This window comes from Martes martes (assembly GCF_963455335.1).
Source record: "Martes martes genome assembly, chromosome: 9".
NCBI classification, from domain to species: domain Eukaryota; kingdom Metazoa; phylum Chordata; class Mammalia; order Carnivora; family Mustelidae; genus Martes; species Martes martes.
This window is the reverse complement of record NC_137896.1, coordinates 131,158,748-131,173,920: the sequence shown is the minus strand read 5'-3', so window position 1 is coordinate 131,173,920 and position 15,173 is coordinate 131,158,748. Positions and strand designations below refer to the sequence as shown.

At 49.2% G+C, this 15,173-nt stretch overlaps 1 protein-coding gene across 6 annotated transcripts in view; it reads left to right on the top strand.

The window, feature by feature from the left end:
• GREB1 (growth regulating estrogen receptor binding 1) overlaps positions 1–15,173 on the top strand; it is a gene marked incomplete at both ends in the record, with an annotated part of 71,042 nt that overhangs the window by 31,024 nt on the left and 24,845 nt on the right. For 4 of the 6 annotated variants that reach the window (XM_080814432.1, XM_080814434.1, XM_080814433.1 and 1 more), the window contains 6 exons: positions 278–475; positions 1,198–1,378; positions 2,844–3,039; positions 4,594–4,730; positions 12,614–12,953; positions 14,720–14,835. In XM_080814432.1, the coding sequence (XP_080670558.1) occupies positions 278–475; positions 1,198–1,378; positions 2,844–3,039; positions 4,594–4,730; positions 12,614–12,953; positions 14,720–14,835 (1,168 nt within the window). The remainder of the gene's footprint in view (positions 1–277; positions 476–1,197; positions 1,379–2,843; positions 3,040–4,593; positions 4,731–12,613; positions 12,954–14,719; positions 14,836–15,173) is intronic. The other 2 variants (XM_080814435.1, XM_080814436.1) reach the window with 2 other exon arrangements.

The following is a 15,173-nucleotide window of genomic DNA, read 5'->3' as shown; positions in this document are numbered from 1 at the left end:
AGGGTCAGCTTCCCTGCGATGCTGTCTTTGTCCTCTTTGGGTAGAGCAGGTCACTGCCTCTGTGCTCCCTGAGCACTGTTCATCCTTTTATTATTAATTCCAAAAAGTGTGAAATGTACACAGCTCAGAGTAGGTACTCGATAAATGTTGGTGTGACTCCTCTTTGGTCTCTCTGTGCGCTAGACAGGGACCTACTGCACAATTCCCTAGCAGATGTCAAGGGTTTTGGCCCTCTGCTCTTGGGTGCATCTCACCTTTTTGGGGGCCCTGGTTCCAGGTTACAATTTGGAGCCCCACCATATCCGGCCCTTCCAGCTGGCCGTGGCTCAGAAGCTCCTCTCCCACGTGTGTTCCATTGCGGATTCCAGCACCCAAAATTTGGACTTAGGATCCTTCGAGAAGGTGGACTTTCTGATTTGTATTCCCCCTTCAGAAGTCACCTATCAGCAGACCCTGTTCCATGTCTGGCATTCAGGTACGGGGCGCTTGGGGGGCAAGTTGTGACGTCTGCATGGGAGAAGCTTTGATTCCCTTAAATTCAGATTTGGCATCGAAACATCAGTCTTTGCCTCTAAAGTAGGTGGGGCGAGGATTAATACTCCCATTTTACAGATCATGAAACAGATGCTCAGAGATAGCAAATTGCCCAAAATTTTATAATCCATTAAAGCTTGAACCATGACTTGAGTTCCCACTCCGTCCCACGCAGGTCCACAACCAACGCGTTGATAACGTGCTTCAACTTCACGTATTTTCCATGTACTTTCAAGGGGGTGAGATACGAAATATGCAAAGAGTCAATGTCTTAACTCAGGGGATTTATTCTAGAGTTCTGTAACCTACAGCTCCCCGGCCTTCAGGCTGGGGGATGGTTTTGCTGGGGGTGGCAGGGAGGTGGGACCCGACCCTTCCCTTCAGTCACACTGAGCCTAGGATCACCAGCTTCATGAAGCCAGCTTGGCTCTCCTCCTTGGGTGGCCGCTGTGCACACACCTCACTAGGAAACGGGCCCATCTCTTTGCCCAGGGGTCAGCTGCCCTGACCCCCATGTCTCACACATCCCCGTAGGCTCGGGGCCGACCAGAATGCCGGCCAGACAGCAGGCGCTCACCAGGGGTCTGCTGAGTGCGTGAGAAACTTGGGGCAAGGGTTGTCCTTGTCATGGATTACTTGTGATGTATTTTTACCACATTACAGGGGTTTTGCTGGAGCTTGGCTTGGAAAAGGAGCACATGACCAAGCAGAGGGTCGAACAGTATGTTTTGAAGCTTGATGCCGAAGCACAGACGAAATTTAAGTCCTTTCTGCAAAACTCCTTTCAGAACCCACATACGCTCTTTGTCCTAATCCATGACCACGCCCACTGGGATCTCGTGAGGTGAGAGGGGGTTTGGCCTATGCAGGGTTGGGTGGTTCCTTCCTTGAATCACTATGTGGGTGATAACTTGGGGCTCTGGGTACGAGCCTTGACGAGATGAATGATGTTGGGGTTTTGGCATCTGTAAGCAGATGTCATGGATGTATTCCAGAACCGTAGAGCTGGAGATGATCTCAGGGGACATCCAGTGGAGCCTCTGAAAGATACCATCATGGAAATGGGCTCAGGGTCTCAGGGCTCAGGTGGGGGCAGGAGGGGATTAGTGCCAAGCTGGCCTTGACCTAGGGCCTCCTTTTCTGTACCCCACTCAGTGAGAAGGTGCCCCCTGGTTCGGGGAGGGGACCCTGACCGGAATAGGTCCCTTCCTAATGGCGGTCCCATTGGCTTCAGCACCGAGGGCCACAGCTGGTGCCACCCTTCTGTAGGGGCCATTTGATGGACTCAATTCAAGTGCACGTAAATCTAGATGCATTTTAGATGCTGTCAGGCTTGGAGTCTGGCAGGATTTCTGATTTACCGGGGCCCGTCATCTCCATAGACTGGCCTGAGGGCTGTGCATTTAGACATTGCCGCTGACTGGGTGAGGAGGGAAGGGAGATCCCGGGTCAGATCGCAGAGGAAGGCTTTGATTTCGCATGGATGCAGGCGTGTAGGGCTCGGCAGAACCTCAGAGATCACCTGTATGCAGGGCATAGGACGTAAGGTCCCTACTTGGGCTGGGAGGGATTTGAACGCCCTGAATTCTAGGAAAGGCTAGCTTGTGCATATTCACTGGGCAGGGGGTGGGTTTCTCAGAGTAGCCTCCTGCCACCCAAAAGCCCGAGAGTTTTCTCTTCTGCTGGGTGCCCAGGAGAGAAGGCCGAGGCCATGGCCCACAGGGAAGAGCTGAGTTGCACTTCTCTCCTGGGCCCCTCGTCCAAAATGCTTCCCCTTTCCGGTCCCAAACCTTTAAATTTAATATAGAACGTACCATTTTATCCCCTCTATGGATCATTTCAGGCCAGTAGGAACTTAGGAGAGAGAATTTAAGGACACGAGTACACAGTCAGATGGGGCCGAAGGAGCACTTGTGGGTGAGAATTCCCGCTCTGGAGGACTGGGTAGATTGTGTGTCCCAAGCAATCCTCCTTAAATACTGCTCCCCCAGCTAAGTTTTTGATAAGCAGTGAGTATCCAGGGAGTCCCTGGCAGGTGCTTGCAGTGTGGTCATTTTTTTTTTTCTTAAATTTTCCTCATCATGGGCAGAGCCAGAAGCTTTGATCACTTGCACGCTTGGGGGTGGGGCTCGTTAGAAATGTAATGTGGGTGGAGCTAGTTAGAAATGTAATGTGGGTGGGGCTAGATAGAGAAATGTAATGTGGGCGGGGCTAGTTAGAAGTGTGTTCAACCGCTTGATCCTTGTAAAATTACCAAGCAGGATTCATCTTCCCACTCACCGCATCTTCTCCCCCCTTTCCTGCCTCAGTAGCGCTGTTCATAATCTCTATGCCCAAAGTGACCCGGCCGTGGGATTGGTGGACAGATTGCTCAATTGCAGGGAGGTGAAGGAGGCCCCCAACATCGTGACTCTCCACGTGACGTCCTTCCCCTACGCGCTGCAGACACAACATACCCTCATCAGCCCTTACAACGAGATCCACTGGCCTGCCTCCTATAGTAACGTGAGTGCCACTGGGCTCCCTTGCCTGGGGTCCCGATGACCCTTGAGTTGGGAGAAATTCTGCTTGGTAAAAGTCCTGATTAACTGGTGTCGTTGGGGGTCACATGGGTCCCCAGTTTCTTGGATCTTTGATTTGACCCAGAATTAGATTTAAACCCTTCCTTGCCAAAGGACATTAGTTGGCTTCCCCATCTGAAGACATGTGATGTTTAGTCTAGAAGCCTTGGAAAGGTTCCTGCTTTTCCCTATGCCCACATCCTTGAGGAGCAGCCTTAAAATCTCCTTCCGAATGGAACACACATCCATAAAACCTTGTGAGGTTGTGCTTTGTCCCCTGCCTTTTCTCATCAAAACTGACGGCTGCAACTGATAGTCTGAGAATTCTGAGAATAGTTGGAGAATTCTGGGTGGTTGGATTCTAGTTAATGGTACAAGTAATAAGCAAACCTCAAATTCTAGACTTCTTTGGGGCATTCCAGAGTCATCTGAGGAACTTATGAAGATACTGATGCTTGGTGTCAGTCCGTTAGCATTGGAATCAGTGGTGGGGATACCGAGTGGTTCTGTGGCACTTTGGTGAGCTAGGGAGGCACTGTTCTGAGCACCTTATCGAATGAACTATCAGACGCAGGGGCTAGGATGATTTCTGATTTACAGAAGGAGAAAATGAGGCAAAGGAGGTTTGAGCTACTTGCCAAAAGGGCCATGCGGTCAGAGAGTGGTAGAGCCCAGCTGTGACCCTGTCCGGCTGGCTGTGACCCTCACATGGAACCACTTGCTGTGAGGGCGAGTTCATAGCTTTGCAATTTTATTAGCCTCTCCAACTCTGACATTTGAGCAGCTCTGGTGTTAGTCTGGGAGGAATGTTAGGTCCATGGGAGTGAAATTGATGAGATAAATGCATTTCTTTCTGCAGGTTTTAGCAGCAGGCCAAACACGGGATGACTGATTGGCCTGTTCCTAGAACTAGCTTAAGGTTGTCAGAAAGAAGCCATTTCACCCAAGAACGTTGTGGGTTTAAAAAACAAGGCTGAAAAAAAAAATTAAAAAAAAAAAAATAAAACAAGGCCGATGTTCTTCCTGGCAAAGACACCAGGGTCAGATGCAGGGAAAAGTGTTGACTGACATGGATGCGGTGTCCTTTAATCAGAGAGTGCTCTGTGCTCTGAGTCTGCAGAGGGAAGTGGTCTGCGGGACTGCAGACTCAGCACCATTCATTTTTATTTTTATAAAAATATTTTTTATTTATTAGAGAGAGAGAGCATGCATGTGCTTGGCCATGCCACGAGCTGGGGAGGGGCCGAGGGAGAGAGAGAATCTCAAGGTTTCCAAGATGACCATGGAGCCCGATGCAGGACTTGATCTCATAACCCTGAGATCATGACCTGAGCCAAGATCCAGAGTCAGATGTTTCACTGGCTGAGCCATCGAGGCAGCCCACGTCAGCACAATTTAGATCAAGAAGCCTGTGCCAGCCATCCGGGTGCCCAGGGTGGGACTCTCTCCGTCCCCACCAATGCAGTGTTTGTGTGACTGATGTTCTTCTCTGTTTCAGGGGGTAGACTTATATCCTGAGAATAAGAAGTACTTCGGGCTGTCAGAGTTCATTGAGTCCACCCTCTCGGGACACAGCCTCCCTTTGCTCAGATACGACAGCTCCTTCGAGGCCATGGTCACGGCATTAGGAAAAAGGTACACGTCTCGGCTGGAAGTTACCAAAAACACTCAGGAGTTGAGTGTGCAGCCGAGAATTCCAGAAGGGGGGCCACCTCCCTCCTTTCCTGGGTGACTCCGTCCCTCCGCTAAAGGGATCCTGGTTCATTTCTTGCCCTGCCTGTGTGGCCACTGATACCTGTCATGCTGTTGTTCCAGAACAGTTTAGAGATGAGAATGGGCAGCGGCATGTTGGAATGGGGGAGGGTGTGTTTGCCATGCACGGAAGTGAAGGAAGTGGGAGGAGGTAAGACACCGAAGGATTTAAAGGCGATGGGAGTGACAGTCCTAGTCGGCTTCCTCTTTCGTGACCCGTGTGAATCACCTGTTGAGAGTGTATCTTATGCTGTTTGCTGTTCCAAGAGCCTCACCGTCTCTCCTAGCCAGTTGCTTATCTATTATCTCCATTTTGCAAGTAAACTGAGGCTCCGAGAGACCCCGGCGACTTCCCTGGGCCACACATCTGGCCACTGATAGAACCGGCTGTGAACCCAGAGTCAGCCTGACTCTACAGCTTGCGCTCCGACCCGCGCCACAGCGGACCGCTGAGGCAGATGTCAGGGCTGCCATTTCCCAGATGAGGAAACCGAGGCCTGGGAGGTTAAGTGATGGCCATAAAGCCAGGCCAGGATTTACAGAGTGGCTACTGCAAAGCAGAATGAGTGGCTCTGCCCCGGACTGTCAGTGTCGAGCCGGGCTCTGCCGCCTTCCCTTGTGGAGCCCCATTCTCGTGCCAACGAAGGGATGAAGTTACACGTAGGTTCCTCACGCTGTGTTCCAAGCTGTATTGCTTGGGCGGGATGCAAATGGCTCTCAGGCCTAAAGGGGTGCCTTGGTCAAGTGTGTTTGAGAAACCTGACTTTAAGGTTTTCCTTTCCACAAGAGTTCTTCGAGCCTTCCGTTGCCACGCGTGCTGTCGGTCTGTGGAGGAGGCTAGACTGTGCGGCATCTCCGGTGTGTGTCATGGAATCAGTGTTCCCCAGGAGGCCCTTTGAGAAGCCAAGTCCCTGTGAGTGTAGGATGCTGAGGGACGTCTTCCGTTCTCCCCCTCACACGTGGGCAGCTGAGGGCTCGGACACCTGCTGAGGGGAGGAGTCCTGCCTCTGTCTCCTCACACGGCTCCTGCCGTCGGGTGCTCAGTGAGCTGTCACTTTGGGTCCAGTGCTCCGTGTTTATTGCCGAAAATATGCTCACAGTGGAACAGGCCCTGTTATCCCTGTGTGGCGGAGGAAGGAACGGACTTAAGTTGGGTCACCTGCCCTAGGTCACATGGGTTCGTAGGGAGGCCAGACCCGATCCTTGTCACTTGACTCCAAAACAGTAGAACCTAAGCCATATGGGGTGAGCGCTCATGGCTACAAGGCCAGACTGGCCGCGGGACCATACGTTCTGGCTTAAACATGAGTTTTAACCTGTGGCAAATCACGGAACCTCTCTGAACTTCCGTAATGTCACCTGTGAACAACTCTACTTTTCTAGTGGCTTCTCATGAGAGTTGGATGAAGCAGGAACATGGGCCGACTCAGGAACAGTTGTGCGCTGAGAGCTGCGGCTCCAAAGTCACACTTCCTGGGTTCGAGGCCTGGGTCTGTCACTTACCAGCTCTGAGACTTTAGGGATGCCTCTCCGTCCCCCGTGGGGAGAAGAAAGCCTACCAGATGGGGATGTTATGAGGACTAAATGAATTAATACATACAGAGCATTAAGAGCACGGCTGGGGCACATTACATGCTCTTGGTAGCTGCAGCCAACACCGTCATGGCTTTGTCCCCACCATCACCACTGTCACCATCACGGTCACCACCATCACCACCATTGTCAACACCATCATCAACACCACTGTTACTGTCACATCCCATGATCACGATCACTACCACTGTGACAACCACTGTCGTCATCATCACCGGCACTACTGTTAACCACCATTATTACTGAGAACATCATCATCACTGTCACCATCAGCACCAGTGTCACTGTCACTGTACCATCATCACCGTCACTGCTATCACCACCATTATTACCAAGAACATCATCACCATCACTGTCACCACCATCACCGTTGTCACCATCACCATCCCATCATCACGTCACTGCTGTCACCATCATTACCAAGATCATCACCATCACTGTCCCCACCATCAGCACCAGTGTCATCGTCACTGTCCCATCATCACCATCACTGCTGTCACCATTACTACTGAGAACATCATCACCATTACTGTCCCCACCATCAGCACCAGGGTCACCATCACTGTCCCATCATCACCGTCACTGCTGTTACCACCATTATTATGACATCATCACCATCATTATCACCATCATCAGCACCCCTGTCACCATCACTGTTCCATCATCACTGTCAGTGCTGTCACCACCATTACTGAGAACATCACCATCACTGTCACCACCATCAGCACCACTGTGACCATCAGTGCCCCATCATTACCATCATGATGCACCTCACCACTGTTGTCATTGCTGCCATTACCATCAGCACCATTACTGTAACCACGACTGTCACTGTCACTGTCATCCTCACCACCATCCTCTTCCTTTCTCTCCTCTCTCCCCCTCTGCTGAACCAGAAGTGTTGCACAGAGATTAAATTTCACTACATGAAAAGAGAATAGAAAACTCTGGAATGTTGAGTTATGGAGAATCATAGGACTGCCTAGGAATCATTTAACCCAGCCACCCCACCCCATCTTATAATTGTGGGAATTGAGACCCAGAGAGGGGAAGTGATTTGCCCAAGGTCGCACATCCTGTTTGTGGCACCCTGGATTATAGCCAGGTTTGGTGTTCTTTCCACCATGCCATGCTGCTGCTCCTAGCAATCCCCTATCTGGGTATCTCCTTTGAAACAGGCAACTTGGACAGACGGCACTGAAGGTGAGAACACATTGGTTACTGCCTCTTGCCACCATGTGCATGGCCAGCCTGTTGATACGCCCCTTGTTGCACACAGACCCCAGCCTGTGGCTGGGAAGTCTGCTTGTAAGACCACAGACTCACTGGTCTTTAAGAGATTTAGACATTTAACGACTCCTGTTTTTATTCCAGTATGTTTTCTGTGGCGCTTCCTTCCTATAGGGCCGACCACAAAGGCCTAGGGGCAGCCACGTCCTACCTGTACCTACTGTTTGGAGCTGGGCTAGTTCCTGCCTCCCACATGGTAGTTCTTTTTTTCTTTTTTTTTTTTTAAACAATAGCCTTCATGAGGACTGACTGACCTACAGTAAACTGCAGATATTTGATATGTTCGATTTGGTGAGTTTTGACATATGTAAACCCTGGCAAACCCTTCACCACAATTAAGCTAACAAACGAGAGATTCCTCCACTCCATTGCTAAGTATTCCTTCTTTTCCCTTTCTCACTGTAGACTATGCGTTTTCTAGTGTTTTATAGGAATGAAATTACACAGTATTTGTCAAAACTTCATTTGTTTCTCCAGTTTACTGATAATGTTGAGCATCTTTTCATGTGTTTGTCATTTGTATGTCATCTTTGGTAAAGTGTCTCTTGATGAATTGACTCTTTTATCATTATGAAAGGACCCAGAGGATATAATTCTTTGTTCTAAAATCTACTTTTGCTGATATTATATAGCTGTTCCAGCTTTCCTTTGGTTAGTGTCAGCATAGTTTATAGTTCTCCATGTTTTCACTTTTAACTGACTTGTGTCTTTATATTTAAGGTTTTCACATAGATAGCTTATCGTCGGGTCTTACTTGTTTATTGCATCTGGCAGTCTGTGACTTTTAGTTGAGGTATTTAGACCATTTACATTTAGTTGAGGTGTTTAGACCATTTACATTTAATTGTTGATGCGGTTGTACTTAAATCTACCATCTTACCATTTTTCTCTTTGTTTCCTCTGTGCTGTGGACTCCCTTTTTCTGTCTTCCTTTGGATGAACTGAGCATTTATGGTTTCATTCCCTCCTCCACTTGCTTATTAGCTGTAATTCTTACGTCCTTTTAGGTGTTGCATTAGACTTTACAGTATATATTTTTAAGCAATTTCTCCTTTCAAGTAATATTATACCACTTCATGGATAAGAACCTTACAGCAGTGTATCTATATCTCACCTGCTAGGCTTTGTACTTCTGTGTTCAGATATTTTACTAATATATGTTATAAACTTCACAATAAATTACTTTTGCTTTAGATAGCCAATTATCTTTTAGAGATATTTAAATAATAACTTTTTAAAAACATCTTTTATATTTATGCATGTAGTTACTATTTGCAGTGCTTTTCATTTCTTTGTGTGGATTTATCTGGTTCTGTTATCCTTTCTCAAGGACTTTTTAATCAACATTTGTAAGGAAGGTCTGCTGGTGATGCAGTCTTTATGCTTTTGTGTGTCTTTATTTTTACTCATTTTTAAAAGATATTTCCCTAGGTATAAAATTTAGGTAGTTTTCTTTTTCAGTGCATTAAAGATGTTGCTCTACTGTCTTCCGACTTGCATTGTTTCAAAGGAAATCTGTTGCTGTCACCTTTGTTTCTCTCTATAATGTGCCCTCTCCTCCCAGGTCCTTCTATCCCGTGACCAAGCCACTTTAAAATTTTTTTAAATTTGTTACTGGCTTTGGTATAATTTTCTTCATGTTTCTTGTACTTAAGTTAATTGAATTTTCATTACGTTTGAGAAAAAAAATCAGTTATTATTTCTTCAAATATATTTTTCTACATTCTCCTTCTCTCTTTTAGAGTAATCCAATAACATACAGTAAGCTGCTTGAATTTGTTCCGTAACTCTCTGGTGCTGTAGTCATTGTTTTTTGTTTCCCTTTTTCATTTTAGATAGTTTCTATTATTGTGTTTTTACATTTGTTAATCTTTTTTCCTGCTGTCAGTGACATCTTGATTGTTTCCTTATGTGTATATATGTGTGTGTGTGTGTGTGTGTTTGTGTGTATATATATATATATATATATATTTTTTTTTTAATAAAAGCAAAGGAGTCTTGAATAACAAAAAGGAACTTTTCTCCTAGGAGAGAAGTTGTCCTCTAAGAAAAGAAGAAGGACAATTTAGGTAGCACATGCGCGAATGTACATACACGTTGACGGATGGATGATAAACAGTTACTTGTGTTTGTTTATTAATCAGAACTGTTCTTTGCAAGTGACAGAAACTCAACTTGAACTACCTTAAGAAAAGGAGAGCCATGTATTGAGTCATGAAATAAAAGGAGAGGTTGAATAAATGAACCACTGAATGTCAGAGATGCAGCTGGTTTCAGAAGGAACTTACGTTAGGTATTAAACACTGCGGAGACTGTGTTGTCTTGTCTTTGGTATCTCTCTTTGTGTTGTCTGTATTGTATCTCAATGCACAGTGGCTTCTTCCATGAAAACATCACCTCTCATTGCTGCTGAATTACACAGTCTTCAGCTTCTAGAGGGCGACTGATTGTTTTAAACAGTTTGAAAAATTGAAGAAAAGACTGATGACCTATCCTGGGTCAGGTACCCATCCCTGAATGCATCTATTATCACTGGCAGGGCAGGGCAAGTCCAAATACCAAGATGGCAGCTCCCTTGAGAATTCAGGGTCCAGTTTCATCTTGTTTCTGAAGCTTTTTAGTTTTGGTCTCTGGAATTGGAGTCTTTTTTTTTTTATAACATCTCTAACATTCTCAATCTTTCCTGTAGTTTTTTAAATGGATAGAATTTAGTTACAATAATTGATTTAATGTTCTTATCTACTAATTCTATCATGTGTGTCATTTCTGAGTCAGTTTCTATTGATTGATTTTTCTGCCTCCTTACTGTGGGTTGTATTATCCTCTTTAAATATCTGGTAATTTTTGAGAGGATTCCAGACATTGTAAATCTCACCTTGTTGGGGCTGGATGTATTTGTATTCCTATAAATGTTCTTCAGCTTTGTTCAGGGATGTAGTTAAGTTACTTGGAGATGGTTTAATCCTTTTAGGTCTGACTTTAAGCTTTGAGCTTTGTTAGAGAGGACCAGTTTAGTCCACAGTTGTCCCTACTAAGGCAAAACCCTCTAAGTATTCTATAATGTTCCATGAATTCTGAGGTCTTCCACGCTGTTAGTGGGAACAGGAACTATTCTAAACCCTGTGTGAGCTTGAGGCATTGTTGCCTTTAATTCTCTTGGATGGTTCCTTTCTTGGCCTTGAGTAGTTTCCTCATCTAATGCACTGATCACTCCTCAGCTGACGACTTGGGGGACCCTCTGTAGCTCTCCTGAGTTCTCTATTTGTGTGGCTTACTCCTTTCTGGTTCTTCCCCCATGCACTCTTGATACCTTGATTTCCCTGGACTCCAGTGCTGTTCCTCAAGTCAGGGAGAACAGTGATGCTTTGCCTGGGTTTCCCTTTCCTGAGCACATTCCAAAAACTTCTTCCAGGAAGAAGCTGGGAGCTCACCCAATTTGGTTCCCCTTTCTGAGGATCATTGTCTTTCACTTCCTGATGCCCAATGTCTTGAAACATAAATATGGTTCCTTGTCCTTTGAACAGAGTTGAATGCAGGTGCTTCCCACCACATCAGAGTTGGGGAGAAAGAATGCTTCCTCCCAATGACATCCTGCCCTTCTTCATCCCCCTTCATCCCACCTTGCTCAGGGTGACACGGGGCCACCACAGCTGGGACAGTGCTGTAGGACAGGGGAGACCATGTGTTTTCCACCCGGCTCTCTGCTTTTCTTCTTGAGCACTGTTTGGCCAGTGCACCAGGGGCAGGGCAAGGCAGTCCTTGGACGGCTGACTCCCCTTTGTTCCAGAATCTGCAGATCAGTCGTGCCTTCCTGAGACAGCAGGCGTGTGGTAGTGGTCAGTTTGCCCAGCCAGCTCTCCAGTGTGTAGAACCCCTGGCATAGTTGAAATGCTAAGGACGAAGGATGAAGAAAAGGAGAACAGTAGATGGGGGAGACCTCAGAAACTCTGCGGAAGGTGACTGATTGCCCTGGTGGAACTCTCAGGGTGGCATGGCCATGCTAAGGGTCCGATCTTTGTAGATCAAGAAACTTCTCTATCTTTGCTCCAAAAAGCCACTGTGTCAGGAGATGCGTTCCAGCGAAATAAACCCACAAGAGCATCATTGGTAAAGCAGATGTCAGTTTGTTCCTACTGAGAAACACGGTGGCCTGCAGGGGTGGGGTTTTCTGCTGGGGCTCTGGGTCTGTTTCTGATGCGCCGGTCACAAGACCGTTAACAGGGCATGTGGTCATGGTGGGGCTGCCACTTTTGTGTGGAAACACAGATGGTAACAGTTTCTGAAGCCCCAACCGGGGTTCTTGGTTTGACTGAATGTGTTCTGATTTGTAATTTATGTCAAATCACATTTAGGTATGTTTCTGGTTACTCACTGGCCTTGAACAAAGGCCGAGGTGTGCCTTCAGGATGGTCACCCTCAATCTGGGGAAGGTGACAGCCAGGCTTACGTGCCGAGTGCTGGTGGTTCTATTTTCAGTGGGAACGGGGGCAGATTACAAATTAAGCTGATGAGAGACGGAACAATCATTTGTTTCATTCATGCCTCTTTGCTCATTGCACAAATATTTATCAAGCCGCTCCTATGCACCAGGGGCTGGAAAAGTGCCGAGAAACAGCGGACCCGTGCCCTTGTTTCCTAGCTGGAAGTGCCAGAGCAGTTTTCGATTCGACTTCTAAGGAAGCCTTCCCTTTCAGGTTGGAAACAACCAGCTTCGGAAGGAAACACAAGCTGCGCGCAACCTGGGAGTCGCCGTGCCTGCGTCGGTGGCCGTGCTGGGCCCCCTGCTTGTCGGGCGCCGGCCCCGCTGCTCCTCCCGGAGTGCTCCGGGCGTCCCCGAGGTGGCCGGCAGCCCGGTCACGGCCCCGTCTCTCCGTTTGTTGCAGGTTCCCCCGCCTGCACAGCGCGGTGATCAGGACCTTTGTTCTCGTGCAGCACTACGCGGCCGCGATGATGGCCGTGAGCGGCCTCTCGCAGATGAAGGACTACACGTCGGTGGAGACGCTGGAGATCACCCAGAACCTCATCAACGCCCCCAAACAGTGCCCCTGCGGCCACGGGCTCATGGTCCTGCTGCGGGTGCCCTGCTTGCCGCTGGCGGCCGTGGCCTACGAGCGACTGGCCCACGTGCGGGCGCGCCTGGCCCTGGAGGAGCATTTCGAGATCATCCTGGGCAACCCCAGCTCTGGCATCACCGTCGGGAAGCACTTCGTGAAGCAGCTCAAGGTGGGCGCCGAGGGGAGGGACGGGGGGGGTGACAGAATGGCAACAGACACCTCAGCGAGCCTGTCCGTCACGCCCCCTCCATGCCGGGCCATGCCTCTGGCCGCCTCTCTTGTCCTGGCCCTGCCTGCTGGACCAAATTACTTATAAATGTTGCCCCACCCACCACCAAATGCTTTGTCTTGCTTTTTTTTAAGATTTTATTTATTTGAGAAAAAGAGGGAGAGTCAGTGAGCCAGAGTTGGGGGAGGGGCAGAGGGAGAAGCAGACCCCCCACTGAGCAGGGAGCCTGACACAGGACTTGATCCCAGGACCCTGAGATCATGACCTGAGCCGAAGGCAGACGCTTAACCGACTGAACCACCCAGGTGCCCCCTGTCTTGCTCTTTCAAACTTCTGGGCTGCGGTGTGCCTCTCATTCTTCCTGGTGTAAGGTCCGTTATTAAACGAAATGAGACTGAGACAAAGTTATTTAAAGCTTTATTTTATGCCAAGTATTAGAAGTCGGACTGATTGGCCAGGGGAATGAGACTGAAACAGAGTTAAAGTTATGCAAAGCTCTATTCTATGCTAAGCATTAGAAGTCAGACTGACTGGCCAGGGCCGTCTCCAAAGAGAGCGACCACCCCCAGCTTACAGGCTCAAGAATTGACTGACTGATCGGTCAGGGCTGCCTCGGAGGAGAGCAACCCCTCCCAATCTTATAGGCCACCTTTTATTGGGTGAAACTGCAACCCGTATCTTGGTACCTCAACCCACCGGGTTTGTGTGTCTCTTGTTGATTGGCTAGTTCCATCCGGTCTGTGACATGTTATTCAAGATTACCCCATACCAGGAACTGTTAAACACAGTACTTTTGGGGAAGGCTTAGTCAATTAACACAGTCAGTGTAAATAGTAAGATCGTCGTCCTTCCCAAGACGGAGTTGTTTAGGTTTGGGCAAGACCTTCTCACTGTTACAAACAGTACTTCGTACTGATTAGATGACTCCGGCTGGCCTGACTCGTCCTTGTATTCTGGGCTCTGTTATCAGGAACCAGCCGACTACATTTTACTGGTTTCCTGGACTTGCTTCTAAGTAAGTTTCTCTGGGGGGGAGAGTCAGTTTAAGTTTACTGCACAAACCGCAAAGTGGCTGTTTACCCAAGATGGAGTCGCTCTGGCTAAACACGTCCTTACACTGGGAGTGCTTTTCTCCTCCTCCCTGGTTTAACCGACACTTGGGGCCTGTAGAACTCAGCTCCGGCCTTTTCCTCTTTCGGGAAGCTGCCCCTCCCTGTCCCTTGGTTCTCCTGTGCACGGGGGCAGGGGCTGGCGTGGTGCTGCCTGTCCTCTGGCTCTATCCCCAGGCGGTGGAGGGCAGGGACCACCCCCCCAGCTCAGCACCCCCACACTAGCACAGGACCCGGCCGAGCCCACAGAGAGGGAGGGAAAACGCGGGAGAGTTACACAGGACCCCGAGGGAAGAATTGAACAGAAGCTGCGAGGGAGAGGCCCGGTTAAGAAAGCTCCGTGCAAGCGGTAGACCCAACTGGGAACGCACACTTGGTCCCGAGGACGCGGCCGCAGATGGCCCGTGATGACCAACACGGGCCGTGCCGTGCGGCTGGGAGTACGGCCGGGAAGCCGACGACACGCTTTCTTGTCCTGTGAAGAACTGTCCTTTTCACGAAACGCTTCGGGTCAGGAGGACGCCGTGGAGCTGTCAGAGCTGGGCCAGTCCGGACGGAAGGGGGCTCGCCCGCCTTACTGCTTTCCATTACCCGCAGATGTGGCAGAAGATCGAGGCCGCGGAGTGGCGGCCTCAGACTTACCTGGAGCTGGAGGGGCTGCCGTGCATCCTCATCTTCAGCGGGACGGACCCGCACGGGGAGTCCTTGCCGAGGTGAGCGGAGGGGCTGTGGCCCTGGGGGCCTTCGGAGAGCCAGCTGCCCGTGCCCGCGGCTCTGGGGGGCGGTCAGGCCGGCCTGCCGGTGCCCGACGGCAGGTGGAGTCTTCACGTTCATGGTCACCACGGAGTTGTGTGTTTATCTGACAGTTTTCCGGCCTGTGGCGGTGGAACGTGTCTGAGGTCTGGGCACCAGTCCCTCATTCGCAGACAGGCCCCTTTGGGGCTCCCAGGGCCGGTGGGGTGGCTGTTGCTGGGCCCGTGGGTGGAGGTCTTCCAGCTGGGGTAGGGTCGATGCCTCTCTCAGTTTCTCCCCCCGAGGATCACTGGGTGTG